The 27,692-nt window shown below is 46.0% G+C and overlaps 1 protein-coding gene across 1 annotated transcript in view; it reads right to left on the reverse strand.

The window, feature by feature from the left end:
• EYS (EGF-like photoreceptor maintenance factor) overlaps window positions 1-27,692 on the reverse strand; it is a 1,897,540-nt gene that overhangs the window by 21,920 nt on the left and 1,847,928 nt on the right. Inside the window, exon 48 of the mRNA XM_090034512.1 lies at window positions 9,379-9,540. Within this exon, the coding sequence (XP_089890638.1) occupies window positions 9,379-9,540 (162 nt within the window). The remainder of the gene's footprint in view (window positions 1-9,378; window positions 9,541-27,692) is intronic.

Genomic DNA, 27,692 nt, shown 5'->3' on the forward strand with positions numbered 1-27,692 from the left:
GGTCTTTTAGTCTGCTGCCTCTCACTTCATGCCTCTCTTTCCAAGCAGACCTTCCCTAGCAAACTCTTCTGTAGCTGGCCTGCTTACTGACAACCTGACCACGGAACTGGGCATACTGTTTTACATGGTACCAGATAGTGGACCAAGAGGCCTGGCCTGATATAGACCTTAGCTAATAGTTTGCTGTTATTCCATATATGTTTCTGTAACAGCACAACATTCTTTGCTGCTTTTCTGATTTTGTTAAGTCAGTTCAGTCTGATAGTCAAGATTCCTGCTGATGGTAAAACCCAAGTAGCAAAAACTGCCAATGACACTAAGAGATGTATCCTCCAGAATGATGTCAGGTATTGGTTCTTTCACTCATTGGCACATGATCACAGTCTTCTTGAGATTAATTGCCATCCTGAAGCTCTTGCATGATTCAGAAAATCTTCCCAAGAGATTTTGCAGGTAAGATTCACTGTGGGCAACCAAAACTGTATCATCGGGAAACCAGAAATCTCTCAGACCAGTTCTTTCACCTTGGTTTTTGCTCTAAACCTTGCAATGTTGAAGAAGCCTCCATTTAGTCTGGTTCAAAGATAAATGTCATCAATGCTGTCCTTGAATGCATGAAGAAGCATGAATGAAAAGTAAATGTTAAAAGCACAGTGGCTAAGACACACCCATTCTACACCATTGTTGATGTCAAAGGCGTTTGATTCTTTGTTTTCATACACTACAGTTGCTTTCATATCTTGATGTAATGAGAGAATGATGTTCAACAGTTTGTGTGTGGCAACCAAGTTTCTTCAGAAAACAAAAAGACCCTGTCTGTTGACAGTATTGAAGGCCTTTGTCAGATTGATGAAAGCTATATACAGTGGTATTTATTTTTCTCTACACTTCTCTTGCAGTTGCTTGTCCAAAAATATCACATAAATGGTGGAACATCCTGAGCAGAAACCACATTGACTTTCAGGATAGATTCTTTAACCTAGAGATTGCAGCATACGGAGCATGATGTGAGTGACAGTTTTTCTGATGATGTTCGACAGGGAGATACCTCTACAGTTGTCCAAGCCACTTCTAACCCCTTTGTTTTATATAGTTGTACAAACTGAGAATATTTAAAATCTTGTGGTACCACTTCCTCTTTCCAACAGGGCAGTATAACTTCATGAAGTTTTCAAATAAATTAATTGTTGGCACATTTGTAGATTTCAGCAAGCAAACAGTCACTGCCACAGTGTTCAATCCAATGCTCAAGTTGTTTTTTTTTATCAGTAATGACATTTCCATTTAAGTCTCTCAATGGAACTATTTTCTTGTTGACTGGACCAACTGCTTGTTTGATGCCTTTTGTATATTCCACGACTATCACCTGCATCAGCTGCTTTCTGAATACCATTACAGAGTTTCAGCCAAAATCTTGGACACACCTCTTAGCCACCATTTTCATTTCTCTTTGAAACTTTCTCAGGTTTTCTAGGGCTATGGTGTTGGGAGATTCCTTGCAGCTGGTTAGCACTGTCCTTTTGTTCTCAGCCAGTGGTAGAAGGGTTTCAGCGTGCTCTTCAAATCAGTCAGCATTTTTTCTTGCATTTTTGCCAAATGTTGTTATAGCGGAATTGTACATGTTAGTTTTTAAGCTTTCCCAAACCTTGGTGGATGAATTGTTAGGTAACATTGCTTTCACAACTTCTTCATTCAATATTCTGCATTTTTCCATGTTTGGCTGATCAGAATCTCAGTGTGGGTTTAGAGTATCAAGAGGCACAACCAACATGATCTCCACTGCTTGGCAGGAACAGAAAAATGCCAGGAACAACACACAGTTCTCTGTATATGGCCTTCTTTGACCTCACAAAAGCCTTCAATTGTCAACTGAGAAGTGCTGTGTAGGATCCTTCTGAGGTACATGTGCCCACCAAAATTCATCACCATTCTTCGCCTACTCCATGACAGTATGAAAGCAGTGGCTCTAAACAACAGATCTATTACAGATCCCTTTGAGGTTAAGACTGGAGTTAGCCAAGGCTGTGGCATTGCTCCAAAATTCTCAATATGCCTTACTGCAGCGCTACATGTACTCCTTATTACAATATTTCTTACTGAAAAACAACACTACCAACAAGCGTCCAGTCCAAATGAAGCTAAACTACTGCATGGAAGATAAGCTGTTTAATCTCATCCAACTTTGAGCCAAAACCAAGACTACCCTGACCGTAATCATTGAGCTGCAGTATGCTGATGAGGCTGTAGTGTCTGTTCACTCAGAAGTAGATCTTCAGGCAGTTGTCAATGTCTTTAATGAGGCATACAAGAAAATGGGACTGATGCTTAACATTCAGAAGACTAAGGTCCTCCAACAACAAGCTCCTAATGAGCTTGGTAATTTTGATTTCTGGTGAGACTCTGGAGAATGTTGAGTATTTCCTGTACATTGGAAGCCATCTCTCACTGAAGGCTGACATTGACAAAGAAATCCAACATCACCTCATATGTGCAAGTGCAGCCTTTGGACATCCGAGGAAATGGGTGTTTGAAGATCTCAACATCAGATTTGAAACCAAACTCATGATCTTTAAAGCATTTGTGATCCCTACCTTATTCTATGGAGCTGAGATATGGACAACATAGAGGAGATACCTCAAGTCACTGGATTAGTACCCTCAACAAAACATGTGGAAGTTCCTTCAGTGAGAAGACAGATGCATCAATGTTAGCATCCTCTCAAATGCAAACACCACTAGCACTGAGGCAATGATCTTCCAACATCAACTTCACTGAGTCAGCTACATCAATCAGATGTCCAGAACAGTCCCAAAACAAGTTTTATTCTCCCAGGTCAGTCAAGGCATATGCTCAAGAGGAGGACAGAGAAAGCACTTCAAGGACATCCTCAAGGCCAACTTGAAAAAATGCAACATTGACATCAACTTGTGGGAGACCACCCCAAATAGAGGAAGAATCTGCTGCAAGGAACTCAGTACTTTGAAACTTCATGATGACAATAAGACATGGAAAAGCAGGAGTGGCAGAAACAGTGTTGTAGACCAAATCAAGAATCTGGAGACACTCATCCTGCATGGAAACACATGCCTAAGTTCCTGATCCTGGACTGGCCTTATTAGCTATCTTCAGACCCACAGATAAGGTATGATGGAAGACAATCACCTTTAACTGTGAGGGATTGCCAATGATGAGTTTGTCTGATGTCTATCTAACAGTTTCTGGTAGTTTTGCTACAGTGGCTCATTTTAAAATTGATTCTGACTTTGCAGCAGACTAGGGCATGGTCAGTGCCATAGTCAGCATTTGAACAGTATTAGATCTAATCAGTGCCTGTGCCATGAACTTGGACATTTCCATGATGTCTTTCTTGTCACTTTCTCAGTGAAGCAGGTGATAATAACACACAGATTTTAGCTTGCACAAAGTTCTAACACTCACTGGCCATTTTCATTCATATTGCCAGTTCTGTGTTTGTCCAGAATACCAGGACAGTTCTTAAAACTATTGCATTAAAGTGTCCAAGTATTATAATGGTCTTATTTCTGTAAGTTTTCTCAATCTCTTCTTCAAGCTGTTGGTAGAAAAAGTTCTTGTCTTTGTTGCTAGCTTGAAGGGTAGGTAAATAGACACTAAAAATGTGATGGTGATGTTCTGTGTATGCACTTTGAGCATCATGAGTCATAGATGCAGCAATGAGGCTTTCACAGGAAGACAGTAAGCTGTTTCTAATACCAAAGCCTATTCCCTGCTCCCTCCTTTCTCCTGCTAGTTTCCCATGCCAGAATATGGTGTAATCATTCTCTGGGACAGAACCTGTATCTGAGAGCTGCGTTTCTGATAACGCAGCAATAATTCCAAGCCTAACCAATTCATAATTTAGTAGTACTGTTTTCCATAAGCCTGAGTCCAAATAGACCCAGGGATCAGAGTCTGAACATTCCAGCATACGGGTCACTTTATCATTTTGGCTAGTATAGATCACACCAGTGTGTGTGTCTAGGCAAGAGTGTGTAAGTTTCAGCCATGATCATCATCTTATGCAGAGTTTCCCCACGCTTTTGCTGAAAAGACTCAATTTCAAGATGTGTTGGATCATTCATACTCGTAGCATGGACCAAATCATACCAATTCTTCCTAAGTGGGAATCTACCACTAGTGCTAAAGATCTTTATTCTGTTATGCTGATCCATTCTGTTATAAAGATCCATTGATGCTGATCATGCCATTCTACCAATCAGAATCTTTGTCTTGATGGCCAGGATGAATGGCTCTTTTCATGTTCCTTAGGAAGCAATCTTCTCAATAATTCTAAAACCCAACATTCAGCAAAACACTAGTGTAATCTAGGTGTATGTAGAGCAACACTTCCCCTCCCTCCCCCGCCACCAAAAAAAGAAGAAACCTGACCTCAAGTGTGATGAATCAACAAGAAAAAACAAGCTCCTCATTTGTTTCTTTAAAAAAAATTGAACCTGTCCCTGGCCATCTGGATTGCATTATACATTGCTGAAGTATAGAAATCATAAGGGGAATACCTATTCCTATTCTCACAGATTTCAAAACCCTTTCTGTAGGGTCTTTAGTAGTCTTAGTTGCAGCTACTTCAGCTGAGGAAATCTGTAGGGAAGCAATATGGTCTTCTAAGAATACCTTTATCAAACAGTATAGCATGGGAATTCTATTTTCTGTACAAATCTTATTCAAATAGGAAAATTCCAAACGTGATGGTCCAAAACTCATTTTCTATTCTGTAACGTACTTTCCAAGAAGTAGAGGTTGAATGGTTATAAACTGCTGCAAGACCGTTTCAGGCTGGATATAAGGAAGAATTTCTTTACTGTCCAAGCGCCCAAGGTCTGGAACAGCCTGCCATCAGAGGTGGCTCAAGCACCTACACTGAACACCTTCAAGAGCAAACTGGATGCTTATCTTGCTGGGATCCTATGACCACAGCTGACTTCCTGCCCTTTGGGTAGGGGGGTGGACTCGATGATCTTCCAAGGTCCCTCCCAGCCCTAATGTCTATGAAATCTATGAAAATCTATGAAATCTATTTTAATCTGTTTGTTTATCCATTTCTGCTTGATTATTTACTACTTGTTGTTACATATGCATCACATACTTGTAGAAGTCATTGGGCTATAGAATGAAAAATTCTTTATTCCTTACTTCCTTTTGTACTGAATTCTATCCATTCTGGTAGAAAGTCAGTACCCAATAGGTAAGAGCCTGTTGGCTTCACAGTTTATTGCTAATCATACACCAATGGTTTTTACACAGATCTGGAATAAGTATTTTGGCAAGCTGTGCAAAAGGCCATGGCTGAGCAACGTGGCCATGTTATATAGTACTGAATCATAGTTTCATAGTAGTTTGGGGTCAGAAGGGACCTGAACAGATCGTCTAGTCTGACCCCCTGCCACTGGCAGGAGCACATGCTGGGATCACACGACCCCAGAAAGGTGTTCGTCCAACCTCTTTTTTAATTTACCCAAGGTAGGAGTGGTAGGAGTGAGGACCACATCCCTAGGAAGTTGGTTCCAGATCCTATCCATCCTAACAGTGAAATAGTGCCTCCTAATCTCTAACCTGAATCTATTCTCCAGTGGCTTCTGGCCAATGTTCCTCGTCACTCCAGGTGCTGCTGGGGGGGAACAGGGTGCTTCCTATTTGCCGCTGAGCTCCCCTAACGAGTTTGTAGGCAGCCACCAAATTGCTCCTCTGCCTCCGTTTGCTGAGGCTGAACAGGTTCAAGTCCCTCAGCCTCTCCTCATAGGGCCTGCCCTGTTGCCCTCCAGCCAAGTGGGTGGCCCTCCTCTGAACCCTCTCAAGGCAGGCCACATCCTTCTTAAAGTGCGGTGCCCAGAACTGGATGCAGTACTCCAATTGTGGCCGGACCAATGTCATGTAGAGGGGGAGTATCACCTCTCTGGACTGGCCTGAGATGCATCTTTGGATGCATGACAAGGTGCGGTTGGTTTTGCTGGCTGCAGTCTGGCATTGGCGGATCATGTTCATCTTGGAGTCAGTAATGACTCCAAGATCCTTTTCTGCCTCTGTGCTCACAAGGGGGGAGCTCCCCAGCTTGTATGTTTGCTGTGGATTCCTTCTCCCCAGGTACAGCACTCTGCATTTATCTATACTGAACCCCATTCTGTTACCACTATTTACATCCCACCAGGTCAAGTATGACCCGTCCACTACCACTCTCTGGGTGTGCCCCATCAGCCAATTTCTGACCCATCCAACAGTGTAGGCATCAATGCCACAGTCACTCAATTTATTAATGAGAATGGGGTGAGAGAGTGTCAAAGGCCTTCTTAAAGTCCAGAAAGACTACGTCCACGGCGACACCATCATCCAGGGATTTAGTTACTTGGTCATAAAAGGCCATCAGGCTGGTCTTGCAGGACCTGCTCTTGATGAACCCATGTTGATTTCCCCTGGGCATGATCTCCCCTGCTTGCCCCTCACAGATGTGATCCTTGATAATTTTTTCAAGGATTTTCCCCAAGACTGATGTGAGGCTTATGGGCCTATAGTTTCCTGGGTCCTCCTTTCTCCCTTTCTTATAAATGAGGACCACATTAGCTAGTTTCCAGTCTCCAGGCACCTGGCCTGTGGAGCACAGTCGCTTGTACAGCCGGGCCAAGGGCACAGCAATGACCCCTGCCAGCTCTCTCAACACATGTGGGTGGAGGGCATCAGGGTCTGCAGATTTAAAAACATCCAGCCCTTCCAGAAGATCCCTAACTACATCTGCACAGACCCGAAGCCTGAGAGTGCTATCCCCAAGATTGCCCCTACCTGTGGGGCAACCTGGGGGATAGCCCCCTCCAGAACTGCAGAGAGGGAGGGGGCTATCTATGCATCACAGAAAATGGTTGATCATGGAGCAGTGACACTGTCAGAGAAAAGGGAACTTAGATCACAAATTCAGAATACAGACAAGCATTACTTTCTACTGACCAATTCTGAAGTCTGCGGGTTAGGTAACCTACCCCCAACCTAACCTCTTCTGGGAAAGAGTCAGTTATCACTCTGTGATAAAAAACACAATGTCAAGAAAATGTTGCAAGGAGAGCCTCATGGTTAGTTTTCCCCCTGCTGTGGATTTTTCATATGAGGCAATTTGCAAGTCCCTATGAAGCTTTTGCAGATAGTAACAAGCCCCTCTATGATTGCTAGTGAAGCAAGATCTGAATCACTGTCATCCCTAAATTAGTTGTTTAGTCAAACCTAAATCATTTTCAGGAAGAGAACAGAAAATGGAAGTCTTCCAATTATTTTCCATCAAACAAGAAATTTAGAAGAAATTCTTGTGCTTTGTACAATAAATACATTTATTAAATCTTACATAACTAGGTAGAAAGAAAAGGCTTTGTATAAAGTGCTTTGTAAACTAATCCACAACAGAAAACCCTTTCACGTTTGTTGGCTGCTAAGAATACTTCTGAGCCTTTCATCAGTCTAATTCTGTCTGGATTTGACTGGATTATATGAAGGCAAATGTAAAGAGCCTACAAAATTAGCATTTTCTAAATCCTTCAGAAGTTCAATGCAGTAAAAATGGGTGGGATGGCAGTTGTAAAACAATTCAGTTACCCTACTGCCAATAGCTTTTGTTACTGGGGAGAAACATTTGAAAAGAAATTAATCCAGCTCTGGATGGTGGTTCCCTCCTGTATAAATTAAACAGTCTTATTAATGGCAAGAGAACTAGGGCATATGCATGATAGACAGTCACAGCCTAAATTAAAACAGCTATAGAATTTCTTGGTTCCCTCTCTATCCTTACAAAGAGATGCTTAATTTCTAAGTATATCACTTGCTAATGTGGCCCTTGACTTTTTTCTATCTTTGGGTGTAGATCTTTCTTTATTGTTCATAACATATTAAATGAGTTTGTTCAATTATTCACTTAGAACAGGGCTGTCTAACTTCTGAACTTCTGGGGGCTGCATACCCTTTAGGCTGTATGCTACCACTGCTTCCTCCTTGCAACCTCTAAGTTATGGGGTCTATGGGCCAGTAGCAGCAATCAGAGTATTGTAGGGAGTAACACTGAGGCAGGCTGCAGTTTAACTCCACAGATTATATGCAGTCTGTGGGCCACAAGTTGGACAGGTCTGACTTAGAATCTCTTAGTGATAAACTTACAAAAGTTACTGGGAAACAAAGAATAATTAGCAAAGGAATGTAGTTGTGTGCCACCTCCTTTCTCTGAAGTTGTTCTAGTACAACACAAGAACAGAGAAACAAGCCAAGCAAGGGTTGCTAGTTTTGTCTTAGGTCTTTATTAACAGCAGCCTAGTAAGACATTGGTGCGAGAATAAAAAAGTGGTAAGTTTTGTGCATATGGCTGAAAATGATTATTGAAAATCCCTAAAATGCTTTAGGTTTTGAATAAAAGCTTTTGAATAAAAAGAAATATTAGAAAACTTGGTTTTTTTTGGGCGCATAAACCCCATTTCTGCTTGACACCCAGCTGGGAAACGTCACTAGCAGTTTTTTTGATTAATGGTCACCTGTGAATGATACAGCATATTTCTGTCCAGAAAACATATGAGGCACTAGAAAAGTGGAATATAACGATAACATATGCAAATAAATTAAATCTCTATAAACCATTAAAAGATCAGGTTTTAAAATGCCTGCATGCTGCTTAGCAAATGAAGTTTTCATGCCATGTCATTTTAAAAATGTGATTGTAACTACTGTGGCTAAAATATTTTTTATGATGTGTGGACTATTTATATTTGGATAGTTCTCATTTTTATAATGTTGCCTGCTTGCCAGGTATAGGATTCATATTTTACTGGGGTAAATATTCTTTTAGCTACAAAAAACTTGTTACCATTGAAGTATCTGTAAGTACTGAATACCTGATAAATTTAACTGTATCTTGTGTGTTCCACTGGCTTTTTCTTAATTTCAGCTCAGCTGATTTCTGTGCGTCTTCACTTGCATCAATTTAGAAATAATGGGGCAAATCATCGCATCATGTAAACTGAAATCAGTGGACTTGAAGTCAATGGACCAATGCAAGTGTACACCAGCTGGGAATCTTTCTCCAAGGTACAAATGTAAATCCTCCAATATGTATCTGTTTGTTAGTGTTCTTTAAGCAGCTCTCTCATAGTTATACTTTTATAGAAAATGATACATTGGCTTGGGATCCTCCCAAAACTTGTTACATGTACCATTTTTATTAACTAGAATGAGCAGCTCAGAAAGCCACAGGCAATCAAACAGATGATGCTGAATCCTTAAGACTGAACCTTTTTCCCATTTGCATTTATTTTCTTTTTTTAAAGAAAGTGCCCACATGTATGAAACAAGCCTGTTGTTTGTGAGCTGAGTTTTGAATGTTCTTACCTGTTCGAGTATTCAGGTGCTGTGCAGTATAAAAAAGGATACCATCTGCAGAAAGAGGTTGAAATTGTATTTGGATATGAGTCTTGTGTCGGATAGAAAAGGAAACAAATGACATCCATGATGATTCATTACTTCTGAAAGATGGGTCACTTATTGATATGGCTGAAAAATACAAGAAAGGCAAACTTAATTTTCTGAAAGATTTCTTGGGAGAAATCTGCCACTGCAGCACTGAGTCTCTATACATTTGCCTAGCTTATCTGCACTGTTCCACACTTATTTGCTTTTTTCAGTTCTTCCAAAAAACTAAAAATTATTGAAAAAGAGACTAAACAACTAGATGCATAATACAAACTCAGTATAACTTTATTTTCTAGGGCACTATTTTCAGAAAGATGGTTCAGTCCATGGTCGTCTTCCTCTTCGTGGTGAAACTCTACAGCCTTCACTTGCAATGAAATTGAAGTATACTTTTAAAATCTCAAAAATTAAGTAGCAAGCTGTTTTAACCAGGAGTAAAAAGAAACAATTCCATATTCAAAATATAGGAGCTAAGTTTCATAATGAAATGTTTTTGTCAACAGTTTTTCATGGTCTAAGACCATATTGGAAAAAGGGTGGTACTTACTTGCATGTAAAAGCTAGTTTTGGATAATTGCATTGAGCTTTTATGTAATTTGCTAAGGTGCTGCCCTGCTCTGCCTTCTGCCTGACTTTGTTAATATGGCTAATTACCTCCTCCTATTGAAGTATACTGGCAAATCTATATATGCATTTGATCCAAGCTCAGTTTATGCGGGAGTAAACTTTGGCTAATTAAGCGCTCCCTGGCAAGTGTCTAAACATACAGTGTCTAGGCAGCAGATTTGCTGCCCTCGGCACCAAACTTCCTGCAGTCCTTCAATGGGCCTCTGCTGCTACCGGAGGGGAGCTCCAGGCTTCAGCTGCAGCTGCCAGCAGCCACCTTCAAAAGGCAGCCCTGCTTGCTGCTTTCTGGCCAGCAGAAGCAGCATGCCCAGCACAGGGTCAGCACACAGCCCACTCTCCTTCCCTGTGCTATGGCTGTTCCATCCTCTGCCCCTGACAGAGACAACCACCACCTGGACCCACCCAGCTCCTCCACATGCAGTGACTGCCTGCATGGCCACAGCATGCTATCCCACAGCCACTGCCATGGCCACACAGCTGCCACTGGCAGGGATACAGAGGTGGGCCTTACCATATGGCTGGGGCTGCCATAGCTGATGTCCTCAGATGATGGGGCATGGTGTGCAGATGCCTGGCCAGGGGCTGCTTCTGGAGAGAAGCAGACACTGTTTGCAGCTGGCAGTGTCATGCCCAGTTGTGCCTTGTAGCTGTAGAGCTGCCAAGGCAGGCAGGCTACCTGAGCTGCTGGTGGAGACTGTAGCTAGAGAGCTTGGCAGGATGGACCACTGGACACCTGATGGGCCCTTTGCAGGCTGGGGTGGGGGTTCAAGAAGGCTGCCTGTGCTGCTGTATACAGCATGGCTACAGCCTGAGCCCCAGGGTGCAAGGATGGTGTCCAGTTTCCACATAAAGGACATGGACATGTGGTTGGTCACAATGACCCACTGTGCCTGCAAGGCCTTGACTTTTATGCGGCACTGCTGCTCTGACCAGTTGTGCCCATGCTCCTGTGTCCAGCCTGACAGTGCCTCCTAGATGTGGGCATTGGAGTATCTGCCCTGCTTGAACTGGCTCTGCACCTCCGCCTCACCCCACAGCACTATGAGGTCACCAGTTTCTCTTCCTTAGACCAGTTGCCACCCTGGGTGGAGGGCACAGCCTTGGGCCTGGGTAAGGAGGACACCATCAGGGATCCTGCACCAGCTCTCTGGGCCCCTGTGTAGCTGTTTGCATGCTGCCAGGCCTGGGCAGCTACCTGCAGTGCCCAGCACAGGGACAGGGCATGGAACTGGCAGCCATGTGGCAGAGGCAATGCCCCACAGCACCTGCAGTCTCTGGGCAGGCTGCTGGGGGTGCATTGTGGGCAGGCAGAGCTGGCCCTATTAGGTGATTGGAAGCTGGGCCTGGGTGATGACAGGTCTGGCCAGAGGCTACAACAGACTCTCAGCACCCTACAACACCCTGTGGGCCTCGATGGTGCAGTTCTGGCAGTCGCACATTAGTGTGGTGCCAGACAGCAGCATTGGGGTGCATGGAGGCTGGCACAGCTAGGCTTCATCCTGCCCAGGGGGACACAGAACCTGGAGTGCTCTCTGGATCCCTGCATGTGTGCCCCAGGGCTCAAAATGCCTGCAGACCATAGAAGCAGCCTAGCCCTGGGGCAGGAGAGGCTCCCAGACCAGAGCCCTGAAGCTAGCCTCAGGCCAGCTACTTAGTGGTTAGAGCTAACCCAGAATCAAACCGGGGTCACACCTGCATATGCATAACTGTGCAGTAACTAATCCCTTGTAAATTTACTACCTGCAGGTATCAAATTTACTTGTGATTAAGGGTTTTTACTGCGCAGTAAGTGTGCAGATGTGTAGATGCATGCACTTAGTATGCAGTAAACTAGGTCACTGCACAGTTAAGCATCTTGTGTAGATGCGCCCACTGTAACTCAAACTATGATACACTATACTAGAATGGAATTGTCTTAGTAAGAAGGAAACTATGATGTAGGCTTAGGTACTGTATGTAACTCCATTATTTTGACTCATTATTGCCTTCAGCAGTCATCCATATGCCCACAACAAGCTTGCCTGGATCAACTGCTGTCAGCCAACTGACAGCATATCATAAATTTCTAGTTCTGTGTGGTGTTCAGAACTATTTCAGCTTTTCCTGCCATAAAAGTACATTAATAAAGATTCAAGACATAACTCTGCTAATCATTAGATAATTCATTGCAGCAACTTGACGATGCCTCCTGTAGTAATAACCATTCACTGGCCTGTGGCTATATGGTTTTTTCTGAGGTGCAGTTATTACATTTAAGGATAAGCACTCCGTTTATCATCTAATTAGTTCACATTTTGGTAATGATACAAAACATTGAGATCACAATCTGACACTTTTTTAACAGCGGCGGGAATTTCAAACCGCGGCCTTTAAAAACTGCGGTTTGATGTAGCCCCCAGCACTCAGGAGCCAGGAGCAGGGAGGAGAGGAGGGAGCTGGGCACATGTGCATCCCACACACATGTGTGTCCTCTTATCTGACTCAAGGCAGGAGCAGCAGAGCCAGCAGTGGGGGCAGCAACAGGTGATCCCCCAAAGGTAAGTGGGGCAGAGGGAGCTGGCAGAGCTGAGCTGGATCTGGAGGAGAAGCCCCCCAGATCCCTTTTAGTTGAGCTGGTAGGGAGCCGCACCACATGAACAGAGCGCGCCAGCGGGTGGGCAGGAAGGGCCAGGAGGGAGACTCCTGCAAGGGTAAGGCAAAGGTACCACACTGAAATATAAACAGACAGCAACTTATACAATGGTGTTGACGCGGAGTGCTGCTAGGGCCCCTGCCTGTGGGGTGCTGCCTACCCAGGGCTTGTCTGAGGCCTCCACCCAAACAGAGCCCATGGGGGGGCTGGCATCCCCTTGACATGTGAGGTCTACTGCCTGCCCGGAGCAAAGATTCAGGACATGACAGGGATGATCCAGGCCTTGATCCAGCCCACTGATTACTATCCCACAGTCCTAATCTATGTGGGTACCAATGATGCGGCCAGGAGTACCCTTGATCACTTGATGGCAGACTACCACGCTCTGGGGGGGGGGGTGCTGAGGGAGATAGGGGCACAGGTGGTATCCTCTTCTGTCCTACCAGGAGTGGATGTGGAAGACGACATGAGACCTGCATCAGGGAGACCTGGCGGCTTTGGGAATGGTGTCTCGAGGCGGGCTTCAGCTTCCTAGACAACAACCTGCAAATCAGGACAAGAGACATGCTCGGGTGGGATGGGCTTCACCTTTCCCCCAAAGGTAAGCATGTGTTCTTTTCTAGGTTGGTGTATCTTCTCTGGTGGGCTTTAAACTAGACTCATTGGGGAAAGGGGAAGACGAGGGTGGAGGAAGCCTTGGACCACTAATCTAAGCATCACCCACAAGAACAGCCCAGCCTAGACTGATGACGAGTAGTACAAGTACCCAGGTAAGCAACAGGGGCCAGGGCAGTATTGAGAGTAGAGGGCAAGTGCACACATCTTTAGGAGGCCTCAAATGCCTCTGCACAAATGCTCGTAGTATGGGCAACAAGCAGGAGGAACTTGCCCTCCTGCTAGCTGACATCAACCCAGACATAGTGGGGCTCACAGAAATGTGGTGGGACCCAACGCTCGACTGGGTGGTGAATATCAAGGGCTATAGGCTGTACTGGAGGGATAGGACAGGGAGGAAAGATGGGGGGTGGCACTCTATGTCAAGGAGGAATACACATCCTCAGTGAGTAGCACTGGGTCAGAGGAGGGGCACACGGAAGTGCTCTGGGTTAGAATACAAGCAAGTCGAGGGGAAAGGGACTTAACAGTGGAGGTGACCAGAGACCACCCAACCAAGGGGAAGAGCTAGACCGGGAATTCTTAAGTCGGCTCATGGCGGTAGTTAGGTCAAATGATGTGGTCATAGTGGGTGACCTGAACTTTCCAGACATCTACTGGGATGTGCAGTCAGCCAGGTCTGACTGCTCACATAGGTTCATAGCCTAGATACAGGACCTCCATCTAACCCAGGAGGTGCACAGCCCCACCAGGGGAGGCACCTTGTTGGACCTGGTTCTGGCCATGGGCGACGACCTGGTGAGGGGGCTGTGGGTGTGCGACCACCTGGGCAACAGCGATCATCACCTGCCGGAATTCACCATCCAGCGCAAGGTGACAAAGGCCTGCAGCAAGGCAGCAGCCCTGGATTTCAGGAGGGTGGACTTCAATGAGGTAAGGAGAATAGTCAGGGAGGCACTGAGTTCCCAGAGGGGAGAGGAGTCAGGGGTCTAAGAAAAGTGGTCACTGGGTCAAGTTGGGTCCCACCAGGATCCTCCGAGCCCAAAGGGAGGTTATTCCAACGCGGATCAAAGGGGACAAGAGGGTGCAAAAGCCCCCATGGCTTACCAAAAGCACACGGGAACATCTCCTGGCTAAAAGGGAGGTGTATACCCAATGGAAGGGTGGGGCCATCACCAGGGAGGACTATACCATGGTTGCTCGGGGCTGCAGAGGGGTAGTCAGGAAGGCCAAGGTGGAGACGGAACTGGGACTAGTGACCCAGATCAAGGCCAACAAGAAGTCCTTTTATAAATACATAGCGGGTAAAAAGAAGATACCGGGTAATGTGGGGCCTCTGCAAGACATGCTAGGAAATCTGGTCATCACACCAGATGACAAAGCTAACTTATTTAACAATTTCTTTGCTTCCATTTTCCTGAGCAGGGACCAGGTCACCCCCGCACTAGGACCTCCATAGGCCCCAGGGGAGGCACACCCAGACCTAGGGTCAGTGAGGATCTAGGCAGGGAACTTCTGGAGAGACTGGACGTATTTAAATCAGCTGGTCATGATCTCCACCCCAGAGTGCTAAGGGAATTAGCAAAGGTCATTGTGGGACCCCTGCCATGGCTTTATGAGCACTCATGGTGCTCTGCTGTGTTGCCAGAGGACTAGAAAAGGGCCAATGTGGTTCCCATTTTTTAAAAAGGGAGGAAGGAGGACCCAGGAAACTATAGGCCAGTTAGTCTTACTTCGATCCTGGGGAAGCTTTTTGAGAGAATTATCATAACGCATGTCCATGAGGAGCCAGCAGGGAAATTATGCTTAGGGGCAACAAACACGGGTTCATTAGAGGCAGGTCCTGTCAGACTGACCTGGTGGCCTTCTATGACCAGGTCACAAAATCATTAGATGCAGGGGTAGCAGTGGACATAGTCTTTCTGGACTTTAGGAAGGCCTTCAACACTGTCTCTCACCCTGTTCTCATTACAAAACTAGGGGACTGTGGCGTCAACACCTACACAGTCAAATGGGTCACTAACTGGCTGGAGCACTGCACCCAGAGAGTGGCGGTGGATAGGTCATTTTCGACCTGGAAGGATGTGGGCAGTGGGGTTCTGTGGGGCTCAGTTTTTGGGCCTGCACTGTTCAACATCTTCATCAGCTACTTGGATGGGGGAGTAAAAAGCACCCTGTTCAAATTTGCAGACTACACCAAGTTGTGGGGGGGAACTGGGCATGCTAGAAGGGAGGAATAGGCTGCAATCAGACCTAGACAGGTTACAGGGGTGGGCAGATGAGAACAGGATGGATTTCAACACTGACAAGTACAAAGTGATGCACATGGGTAGGAAGAACCGGCAGCAGATCTACTGGTTGGGGAACTCTCTTCTCATCAGTGCAGAGGCAGAAAAGGATCTTGGAGTCATTATTGATGCCAAAATGAACATGGGCTGACAGTGTGGGGATGCAGTCAGGAAGGCCAACCGCACCTTGTCATGCATCTACAGATGCATCTTGAGCAGGTCCAAGGAGGTGATCCTCCCCCTCCATGCGGCACTGGTCAGGCTGCAGTTGGAGTACTGCGTCCAGTTCTGGTGCCGCACTTCAAGAAGGATGTGGACAACATGGAGAGGGTCCAGAGGAGGGCCACTCGCATGATCAGGGGACAGCAGGGCAGGCCCTATGAGGAGAGGCTACGGGACCTGAACCTGTTCAGCCTCTACGAGAGAAGGCTGAGGGGGGATCTAGTGGCCATTTACAAACTAGTCAGAGAGGACCAGCAGGCACCGGGGGAGTCCTTGTTCCCCCAAGCACTACCAGGAGTGACTAGAAATAAGTCACAAGCTGGCAGAGGGTAGATTCAGACTAGATATCAAGAGGTGCTACTTCACGGTCAGGGTGGCTAGGATCTGGAACCAACTTCCAAGAGAAGTGGTGCTGGCTTCTACCCTGGGGGTCTTTAAGAGGAGGCTAGACAGACACCTTGCTGGGGTTGTTTGACCCCAGTACTCTTTCCTGCCATGACAGGGGGTTGGACTTGATGGTCTGCTCAGGTCCCTTCTGACCCTAAACTATGAAACAGAGCTGCTATGGAGTTACATTGGAGCAAAGTGCTTAGAATCCAGTTTTCTCTATGTTGCTATTTGAGATGTGTACGTTTATTAAATCATCACCAATAAATGATACTGGGATTAGTGTTCCAACTGCATACATAAAGTATGTAGTTAGAAATTTATTTTATAATGTCACAAATGCAAAGCTTCTGGCAACTGTATGCAATGATACCATCAATGATAAAGAGTTATTCCCAACAGTAGCAATTATATTAGTTAATAAGAAGTGGTAATAAAACCTGCCAAACAGACTAAATCATAGCTATGTGCCATTAAAACACACCAGGCTTATAGAATATCAAAGGTGGCACAAAAGGTTATTTAAAAAACAAACAAACAACACCCTTCCTCCCAACTCTTTCTTCCAGTGCTTCCATAATTCTTATACAAGGTAATAAATAGCATCCTTCATTATCAATTTTAAAAACGCTCATGCAGGTTTTTTGTCTAAAAATGATTCTTGTTTCTAAATAATTCCTTGTTTTCTTTGTAAGCTCCTTTTCTGTTAGCAAAATTGTTCGCAGCATTACTTATATGGAGAAGCACTACACTGCAACATAACTATTAACCCTACATTAAAAATATGACTCACTGCATTGACAGTTCATATGGAAGGAAAAGTGCTACTATAAGAGGACTTTGAGGAAAAAGAATGTACAGATAGAAAACCAGTGATCTCAAAGGACCAGTCAAAAATTGTTGAAGAGTATGACTTCCTCTTTCAACTTAGAATAAACAATTGCATCTAATTATTGAGTTTTTAATCAATAGACCTCAAAGCTGTTTACCAAGCACTTTTGTTGAATATTAAATACAATATTACACTTAACATACTAACAGTTTTGAGAGATATGTATTTACTGCCACAAGATTCCTAATAAAGCTCAGAAAATAGTCAGTACCACAGTGCAACAGTACTGAGTAGTTGAAGGCTAGAATGTTTTATTCTGAGACAAGTTCTTGTAAATTGGTTAGTAAAACTGGTTTACTGCCTGACTGATATATGGAAACATTCACCCATATCTCAAGGATCACATGGCTCAGCACAACTGTGCACAGCACACACACCATTTACATCTATACATAAACTTTTAAGATGAAAAATAAGATAATATAGGCCCTTACTTTAATCTGCTGTTAGGGAGAGCATATAAAAAGTAATATGGCGAATGCACAACTGATGAATGCTGTATTCTGAGCAATGCACTTCACCTGTTTTGTTTCAGAGACCTAAAAACAAGCAGTTTGATCAGTGGGGCTAGAGAGAGGAGATGCTCATCTTCAGCATTTGTAATATATTCAGAACAAAAACTAATAGAGTGCAACAAACTTCTGTGCCAGTCCTGCAAAGCAAAGTTTACAGGAATTCTCCTCTGACTGTTATGTTACACTGTAATACCAAACATTTCATGATGTAATTGCACAAAAGATATTTAAACAATCACTTTTGTTCCATACCAGAGTATTGTCTCACTTACCAATGCACAATTTAAAAAGCTGGAATCTAATGAAGCAAGTACATTTCCAAATGTTTGAAAGAGAATTGAACTCTAAAAATCCCTTCAGACCAATTAGAGCTATGGGACCATGTTGTTACAGCAAGTACAAGTACTACTGCTGAATAGTGTTCTTTCTCTTTAATGCTCATTATTATCTGTTAAGTTGCTCATACTGTTACCCATTCCAATCCTACCACTGCGTCAAAGTTGTGTCCTGTCCAATGCTGTTGTCATGAAGGCAGCTCTTTGGGAATTCCAGCAGCCCAATCCCCAGCAGGTATAAGCTCAGTGGAGCTTATCTACTCTCACAGCACTGTTGCAACCTAATTGTGGTAGCTGCTTCTAACAGCTTTCTGCCTCAAACCTGTGAGCAGAACATGTTCATTACTCAGCCCAGCTTACAAAAGTAAAGGAAGGCTTGGAAGTGATATAATAAAAAAAAATCTATGAAACAAAGCAGGAAGAAGGTTAGGCATCATGCTGTCAAAAAGGCGAGCTGCAAACTGAATCTTCTGGTCCAGATTCAACACTGATACTTACAGCTTCCTAACTAACCATCAACCTTCAACTAATACACTTGCCAAGTATTGGCTGCTTCTGTAAACAAACTTTGAACTAATTTTTATACAAGGTACTCGTGTTCTAATCCAAGCAAACCTGAATTACTGTTGAGACTAAAGCTGAAGAAACAATATCCATTCTTTACTGACACATCAGCTCTGTTTTCCTTTCACCCACAGACTTTGTAATTATATTTAACATTCCCTCCCCCCAACTAATTACATAAGGCAAGCATTTTTAGGATTCATAAGCCTTCACTATTTAGCACTGTGATTCTGTTGTCCTGTATGTCACAATTAAGTCTCAGTGGGTGCATCTTTACTGAGTAGACTAATTGGCACCACAGTAAGGCATCAGTGTACACGTGTGCTGGTATTAGGGTACAGTAAATTAATTAACTCTGCCATAAGTTACTTACTCTGATAAAATGCATACAATGTAGACATTGATAGGGGCTGGCTGGGATATGAGGGTGCTAAAGTGTGGGGGCTACCTCCCAACTAGCCCCACACTTTAGTGCCTTCATGTCCCAGCCAGCCCCTCCAACACCTAACGCTGATACCCAGAGCGTGGGGCTAACCCTCCCATGTCTCTTGCAAGTCTGGGGCTGCTCCACCATGGCTCAAAGTGCTGCTGCCCCAGGTGCACGTGTAGATGCTGCACCTGGGAGCAGTGTACTTCAATGCAGACTGTGCTGGAGTTTATTTCTTGCACATATAGATTTCATAGACATTAGGGCTGGAAGGGACCTCGGGAGATCATCGAGTCCAGCCCCCCAGTGGGCATGTCTACACATGATGTTATGTCATTGTAGCAATGCACTATGGTGATAACATTCACGGGCAAAAACCATCATGCTGCAGCTATGTCACCACAGCGACACACTCCTTTGTTATAGCGTGTCGCTATGGCGATGTAGTGCTTAAAAATAACCGTGTGCAGTTTTAAAAATAACATGACGCAGTATGAGACTGTTACTGCGCTGTCTTTTAGTACTTCCAAATATAACTAGTGCTGAATTCTTAATTCACAGGATGCCAGTAACTAGTTTATTCGAAGTAAACAGTGTACATGAAACCTTGAGTTCCACCCAGATTAAGGCTTTTTCAGTGGTATGATCCCTCCAAGGAAGAAATCAGCTCTCAGAGATACTTTTAATGCTAGCTAGGAAATAGGAATACAAGTGAATTTGGCACTAATTTTGACTAAAAAAAAAGAAAACTAATGAAAAAGTTGAAGCCTTTATGGCCAGGTTCAAATTTAGATGCCAACTGAGTGGGGTTTCTTTTGCAACTCAGTGGTCCCTGCAGAGACAGAGTGAACTCCTTCAGTGCCAGGGATGGGGCTGGGGGGCAGTGCTAGGGACGGGGAAGGATAAGGTTGACCACGGACGATATGGGGGTTGGGGAGTGGGGGAGCTGAGTTTTCCCTGTCCTGGTTCTCTGCACCCTAGAAGCAGCTGCTACTGCTGCTGTAGCAGCATGGGCTTGGACTGCAACAGCCTCACAGCATAGGCTCCTTGGGAGCTGCCCCTGGTTCCCTGTTCACTCACCCTTATTCCCCTAAATGTGCTGTTGGACACAGGCCTGCACCTGCCTAAGGGGGCACCACTCCATTCACCCCACTCACTCCTCTATCACTCAGATACCTCACTGGGTGTAGGGCTGCATCTGCCATGGCAAAGACTCCCAGGGTGGCATTCTGGCAATCCCTCATAATTGGCTTCTAGGGCTCCCAGTTATGCCACCAGTGCCTAATGTTAGATTTAAGTCAAAATGAGCAGTTAGGTACCTAACTGCCTTAGTAAGTTTAGCCCCAAATCCTGAGGTCTTTATTCTTCAGGCCCAACTGGCTTGGACTTAAATTTATAATTAAAACTAACAAAAGGCAGGGGGGGTTTATACGGTGGGTGTGTCTACATGAGATGCTTACTGTGCAATAGCCTAGTAACATTGCACAGTAGCGTGCCAGTCAAAAACCATGCTAATACACTACTGCACAGTATTATTAGGCTACTGCTCAGTAAGTATCACAAAAATATGTGTGCTGGCACTGCTGCACAGTAACTGTAGTTACTGCGTGTGTAGTTAGTACTTCACTAAGCACATATTAAACTAAATGCGCAGCAACTACTGTGCATTGAAGAATGAATAGATGGGCCCAGTGAGTAATTAAAGTGTGTAACTCACTGCAACTAGATGTTATAGAATCTGGCTAAACTGTCAGCTTCAAGAAGGGATTGGACAAATTCTTGGAAGAAAGATACTGCAGTAGCTATTGGGCATGGGAGTTAAGAAGGGGGAAGGAGAAATCATCTTCCTAGATCCCAGATGCTGGAGGCTGCAAATGCAAGATAAACAGTGGAAAAAACCTTGGTCATACTCTGTTCACTTTCCCTATTGGTATTAACCCTCTGCCACTGTTTGACCCAGGAGATAGGGCAAGATAGACCTACAGTCTGACCCTGTATATGGCAGTTCTTATGTTTATGGTAAACCTGCTTTCTGGAGAAACAGAGTAAGCATGGATGGATCTAGGATTCTGAAAAGGTTGTACATGGTGAGATGTATCATTACATATAACACAACACATATTTTTCTCCAGGTAAAAAGGAACAAAAAGCTTTACTAATATGCTAGGGATGTAGGGATATATTATTCAGTTTAAGATTGATGCAGAAACAAATATAACTTAATTGCAGTGAGTTAAAAGCAGTTTGCAAGAAGCTACATTACCAGGAGCAGCCAACAGTCAGCAGAATTGCAGAAGATAGTCCAGCTTGATTACTGGAACATAAAGACCATTAAAAATTACAGACCCACATCCCCATCACCTGCCAGCCCCAAGGTGACTGCTCCTACTACAGCTGGAGGGGCTTTCACGCAATTGTGTTCCAGGCCTTTGTCGACCACTGCCTTCTCCAATGTGAGCGCTGGCTAGGCAGGCGGTATCCACAACACCCGTGTCTTCCAGAACTCCACCCTTCATGACTGGTGCAGGGTGGAACCTCCAACTGGGTGCCATGGTGGTCCTGCACCTCCTTACTGGGGACCCCACCTACTTGCTCCTGCTCCGTCTCACATGGTGCTACACTAGCCAGCTGGACCTCCACCAGATCCACTTCAGCAGGTGCCTAGGTTGGACCTGTGCCCTGGTGGAGTGCACCTTTGGCTGCCTCAAGGGATGCTGGCACACCCTTGCTGCCCACCTTGAGTTTGCCGATGACAACATGCCCTGGGCCATTGTCACAGAGTGCATGCTGTATAACATCTGTGAAGTGTGGGGAGAGCTGTTTTTTGTGGCCTGGGAAGAGGATGCCTGGCAGGAGGAGTACTAGCTGTGGCGGCAGTGACAGCACCAGGCCCCCTCTCTGCTAAGGCCCAGAGCAAGGAGCACACCTACCAGCAGGGACCAGGGCATCAGGTGCAAGAGGCCAATCACCTCCTCCTGCATCTGCCATGGTAAACGACCTAGACAGCCACCCCTTGCATGCCCCCAGCACCATGCTAACTGCAGATAGTTGTCAGAAAAACACTTTATTGCCTCACAACAAACAGACTCCCCTCCCTCCCCCAAACCAGAAGCTTTTCCCCACTCCCTCCCCAAAGGCAGAGCCTCTCCATCACTCACCCCGCCCACCAACAATAAAAAAACCCTCTTCCCTATGAATACTATTTACAATGTGGTTTGTGTGTGCGCCCTTCTGGGGTGGGAGGGGGGCAGTGGGGTGGGGGTGCCTATGGAGCAGAGTTCAGGGACAGGCGGCCAGCACCCCAGCCTCTGGCCATTCCTCTGTGGCTGTGCATGCTACCATGAGTCCAACAGGCAGGGAGCTTATCCAGGGGCTATGGCAGCTGATGGGTCCCTGATATAGGTGGCCCCTCCTCCAGTAGCCAGGGCCAGCAGGGCTCATGTGTGGTCCTGGCCCCACTACAGGCAGCTTTGCCTCTGCACCTGTATGGAGCTGGGGCGAGTGGCAGGGCTTGGCCCAGGTGGGGTGGAGAGGGGGAGGGCTGGGTAGCAGGGGACCCAGGGCAGGGCATCCTGGCTCGTGGAGGTGGTGCTGGACCTCTGCCCAGGCCCACGAGGAGGCTTGCTGCTGGGTGGCAGGTGGTTGACAGGTGGCAGGCGGGGCTAAGGTTGGAGGCAGGGCAGTGGGCTGCACAAATGTGACCACTAGGTAAAGGATGGTGTCCAGCACCCAGCGATCATCCTCCATGGCCTGCACTGCCTCGGCCATGGCTATGCCATGCTCCCACAGGGCCTCCAGGCCTAAGACTCCTCACACAAGTCCTGCACCTCCTCATGTCAGTCCCATGTGTCCACATGGGCCATGTCCTCTACCTACTACTTGTCCTGCTGGCCAATATCCTCTGCCCATCATGTCTGTACATCCACCTGCTGGTCCTCCACGGCTCACCAGCTTGTCCAGGAGGAGGCTCTGATCCTGGGTCTTCTTTCTTCGGAGCTGGTGCATCCCTAGGGCCCTGGCTGTGGGTGGAAGTGATCCTGAGGCCACATCCTAGCTGCCATGTTCACCTTCAGGGCCTACAGAACCATGAGAAAGAAGCTGTTCATAAGATTTTGCAACATTTCTGAGCTAAGATTATCTGTACCAGGGGCCATGAACTGCCCAACATCAGATCAGGGGTTTGGTATGTATGGGTATCCAGACACCATGGTAAGTTAGCCAGGCAGGCACAGGCCAAGGTGGCTACTGGCTGAGCACCCCTGTCACTGCCTGCTCTCCAGGGACTCACTGGGTGCTGGGTGCTGGCTGCAGGCAGCCTGCCTCCCCGTTCTCAGGCTGGTACAGGCCAGGCTGCTGGCAGCATCTGCTGCAGTGACTCCAGATCCTGATGAATCCCCTCTTCTCCTACAGGCCAACCAGTTGCCTGTGCTGCTGCCAAGCCCATGGTACCCAGGCTTGGGAGGCATGGGGCTCCTGGACAACTGGGATGAGGAGCTGCCTGCAGCCCCACCCTGTCTGCAGAGGGCTTGTCTGTGAAGGCATTCACGCTGGTGCTGTGCCCCAAGCATGCCCCTGCTGCATGTGTCCAGGGTGCTGTGCAAGGAGCTGTTTCTTTGAACTGAGGGGTGCCTGATTCACTATACCCTGCTGGTGCTGATTGCTATGGTGAACTGGGCTCCTGGCACAGGATCCAAAGCTTTGATGGTGCGGAGCCAAGTCTGGGCTGCCCCACAACCTCTGTTGCTGCCTGGAGGGCTACCTGTGGCCGCACTACTTGTTCCTGGCCCCCACAGCTGAGAAGAACATTGCCACTGGCAGTGATGTATTCCTTAGCATGTGAGAGGCCCATGCCTGCCAAGCTGCAGGGACACAGGATGCTCTATAGAGTTTTACACTGTCTCCTGCCTCCCTGCTTGCACTGGGGAGGACCCTCACCCCAGTGTGGGGCTTATCATGTGGGCAGGGCAGGTAGCTCCAGTCAGTTCTGGCTGCTGGTGATGACGTGTGGCTCCTGGTGGATTCATTGGGCAGTAGGGAGTGGTGTGCAGGTGCCTGGCCAGGGAGGAGTTGGCACTGCTAGTGGCCAGTGGTGTCATGGCTGAGGCTGAGGCTGTGGAGCTGTTGGGGCAGGCGTTGGTCCAGGCTTACTGATCTCCTGGTGGAGGCTGGGGGTGGGGAGCTCAGTGAAATGGGCTGCTGGTACTCCACGGAGCCGTCTCCTAGTGACACATCACTGCAGGTGCCAGACCTGAGCAGGGGCATGGTTGTGGCCTGGGTCCCAGGATGCAAGGATGGCATCCAGTTGCTGCATAAAGGGCATGGACTTCCGGGCTCTCCAACTGATGAATGTGGTTGGTGATGGTGACTCACTGTGCCCACAAGGTCTTGGCCTTTATGTATCACTTCTGTGCAAATTGGTCATGCCCATGCTTTTGCATCTGTCCTGACACCCCCTCATACATGAAGATGTTGGAGCGCCCATCTGGTGCAAACTCCTGCTGCACGTCTGCCTTGTCCCACAGCATCATGAGGTTGCCAGTCTCTTCCTGTGGCCAGGTGGGTCCCTGGGTGGTGGCACATGGCATCAGCAATGACACAATTGGGGCTTCTGCACTGGCTCTCTGAGCCTCCAGCACCCAGTGCAGGGGCATGGAGTAGGACTAGGAGCCATGCAGTAAGGAAATGTTCTGTAGCACCTGTGGAGCCTGGGCAGGTTGCTGGAGGTTAGCTGTGGGCAGCTGGTGCTGGCCCAAGTAGCCAGGACCTGGCTGCAGCAGGTCCTGGGTGCTGGCAGGCCTAACAGGAGCCTGCAACAGCCTGCAGGGCTGTACAGCATGGGCCTGGCAGCTGCGTGGCACTGTGATGGCAGGCAGTGGCACTAGGCTGAGGCAGGCTGACACAGGAAGCCTGTGGCCTGTGCAGGGGTAGTAGAGGCCAAGAGCTCCCCTAGGCTCCCTGCTGTGCCCCAGGGCTCAAACTGCCTGCGCGATTTTAAAGGGCCTATGTCTGGCCCAGGCTGGGGCAGAAGAGGCTTCCAGCGCCGGGGCCCTGGGGCTGAGCTCAGGCTGGCCCCCTAGAAGCAGGGCTGACTGGGGGCAAATCTGTTCCTGGTTGGTGTCTCCATGTGCGTTACTGTGAAGTAAGTACTTGTGAGTAAATTTGCTACTTCCATGTGCAGGTAGCAAATTTACATGCAAGTAGTGAAGTTTACTGCACAGTAAGCGTATGCATGTGTACATGTACACTCTTACTGTTCAGTAAATTACGCTACTGCGCAGTAAAGTGTTCTGTGTAGATGCACCCAGTATGTATGGGTTTGACTTGGAGGTTATATAACTTGCAGCTTTCCGTTCCAACCAGGGCGGCAATCTCAATTCACTGTTATGGAGGATATGATAGTGATACTCCAGCCATTCTGCTGAGTATGTGCTAGCTGAGCACATCTTTGTTTTCCTTCCTTGTTGCTCAATGATATAATTGAAGGAGGCTTTAGATCAACAATGCATGGTTGGATTTCTGCCAGCGTACCTTTTCATCCATAGTCACCTGGTGGGAAAATTATCTCACCTTTCTAAAGCCTTCTTTCTACCATGAAAGAGTTGCACCAGTTTATTTGAGTTATTAAATTATGATGTGAATTTAACCTGATGATTCACTCCATTTTACTCAGTAGCATAAATTATACAGTAATATAGCCTTTTCTAAATGGATGTTTTTCTCTCACGTGTCTCATCTGTGAATACTAAATATACTGGCCTGGTGGTTATAAATCTGAAAGTTTAGATGCTTTTCCCTTGTAGGCAACACCTTAAAATATTGTATCCTGAAAGAATGATTGCTATAGCAACCATAAATTACTAAGAGACACAATAGCTATTCTATCTCAAGAAACAAATAAGTAAATGCCCATAATTATAATTTTAAATGATTGAAATATACTGGGTCAGCTGTACATTACTGTATTCTAATAAATCCAAATTAGCCAGCAGATACAAAACTAGAACCAACAGTATCAAGCAAGCCCCACTGTTGTATGTATAACTGTGTAAATATATATACATATGTAGAATTTTATGTGGCTTAAAAGAACATTGTAGAAATAGAAATAATGGAGCAACATCAGTGGAGTTACACTAGGAATTAATTTGGCCTGACATAACAGATAAAAGTAAGCACACTTCATATGTATGTGCTTTTAAATAATATTTTTTAAAGCTTAACTTGGACAGCAAAATTGACTAGTCAATTGTAATTTTATCTTTAGCTATTTTCCTCTCCAGGTTCTCATGTATTAGCATGATTTGGCTGTATTTCTCCCACAGAATGATGAGCTGGCTTGGAAATGCTTTTTGGCAAATAAACACAGCCAAGATCATCCCTTGAATACTGTCTGTTAGTCTAGTTGTTCAACAGGGAATCCCTTTTGAAGCTTGGGGAATGTTTGGGCTTGTTAAGTCAGGTATGGGGTCATACGTGATACTGCTAGGTGAGCGATCTTTTTCTCATGAGTACAGCAAGTGGGCATTGCATGTAGCTGTGGAGTTTGAGGACTGTTACATTGTTCTTAACATGATTGTTATCTAAATGTGTTTTTCTTACCAAAAATAACTTAGCCTTTCATTAGGCTGCCTTGAAACCCAGGGGGACTATTTTAAATTGATTTTACAAAAGTACAAGGTATAAATCAATCCTTTTTAATGCTGTTATGGGAAATATAAATTTCTCTTGTGCCTCATTGCAGTGGAAAATTGGATCCATCTCTAGATCTGATGATCATGTACGCAAGCATACTGACTACAACACGCAGTCCAGTAGCTTCCCTTTAAAGGAAGCAAATTGCCAAGCAGAGCTTGATGAAAGTTTTACACATTTTATAATGAACGCTGTGCTTATTTGAGTCATAAACAATGGTTTGCCAATACTGCCCTCTACAGGGTTTTTCTAATACTACACTTTGTCACTAAAACAATATGTGTTGGTATTCTGTTAACATCTTCTGAAAGTTTAACTCTCCCCACCATCATCTCTGAAATCTACTAATCTGTGTATAGAGTATAAATTATTTGTGGTTGGTACCCAGAGGAATTACAGATAACCAAGACAAATCCTAGTTCAGTATGTTTATGGCTTTGTCGGAGGTTCATCAATATTGTCCTAGTTACTTCCACTTCAAATTACTGGGGGTCAAGTAGCTCTACTGGTTTAAATAGCACTACTCATGTGAGAAACCTGAACCAATTTTCCCCAAGATCACTGGTGACATGTAGGGGGTGCATGCGGGTGCACGTGCACTCCCTGAGCTTGGTGGTGCACCTCCTGCAAAAATCGTTGCCGGCGGGCTACTGCCACTCACCACCCTCCCCCCCCCGCTGGTGACACTGCCAGCAGCATCTGCAGGCGGTCCCCAATCACTGCTGGCCACTGCCAACACTGTCAGCAGCATCCATGGGTGGTCACTGACTGCTGGTCAGTGCTCGCCGCCCCTCCCCCCGCCACCGACAATGCTGCCACCACCTGTGGGAGCTCCTTGCTCGCCGCCACCGTGCCCCTGCCAGCGCCACTGCCGCCACCACCTGTGGGCGGTTGCTGAGCCTGCCCAGTCTCTGGGGGCACGCCTGAGATAATACATAACACGGAAGAGAATGGCGATGGAAAGGCAATAGAAGAAGAGGGCTGTAAGTGTATGACTCGGTATTGTTCAGGCTTTGTGTTCATCAGTGTGTACGTCA

This window comes from Crocodylus siamensis, chromosome 1 (assembly GCF_052110815.1).
Source record: "Crocodylus siamensis isolate JL-2025a chromosome 1, ASM5211081v1, whole genome shotgun sequence".
Lineage (NCBI taxonomy): Eukaryota > Metazoa > Chordata > Crocodylia > Crocodylidae > Crocodylus > Crocodylus siamensis.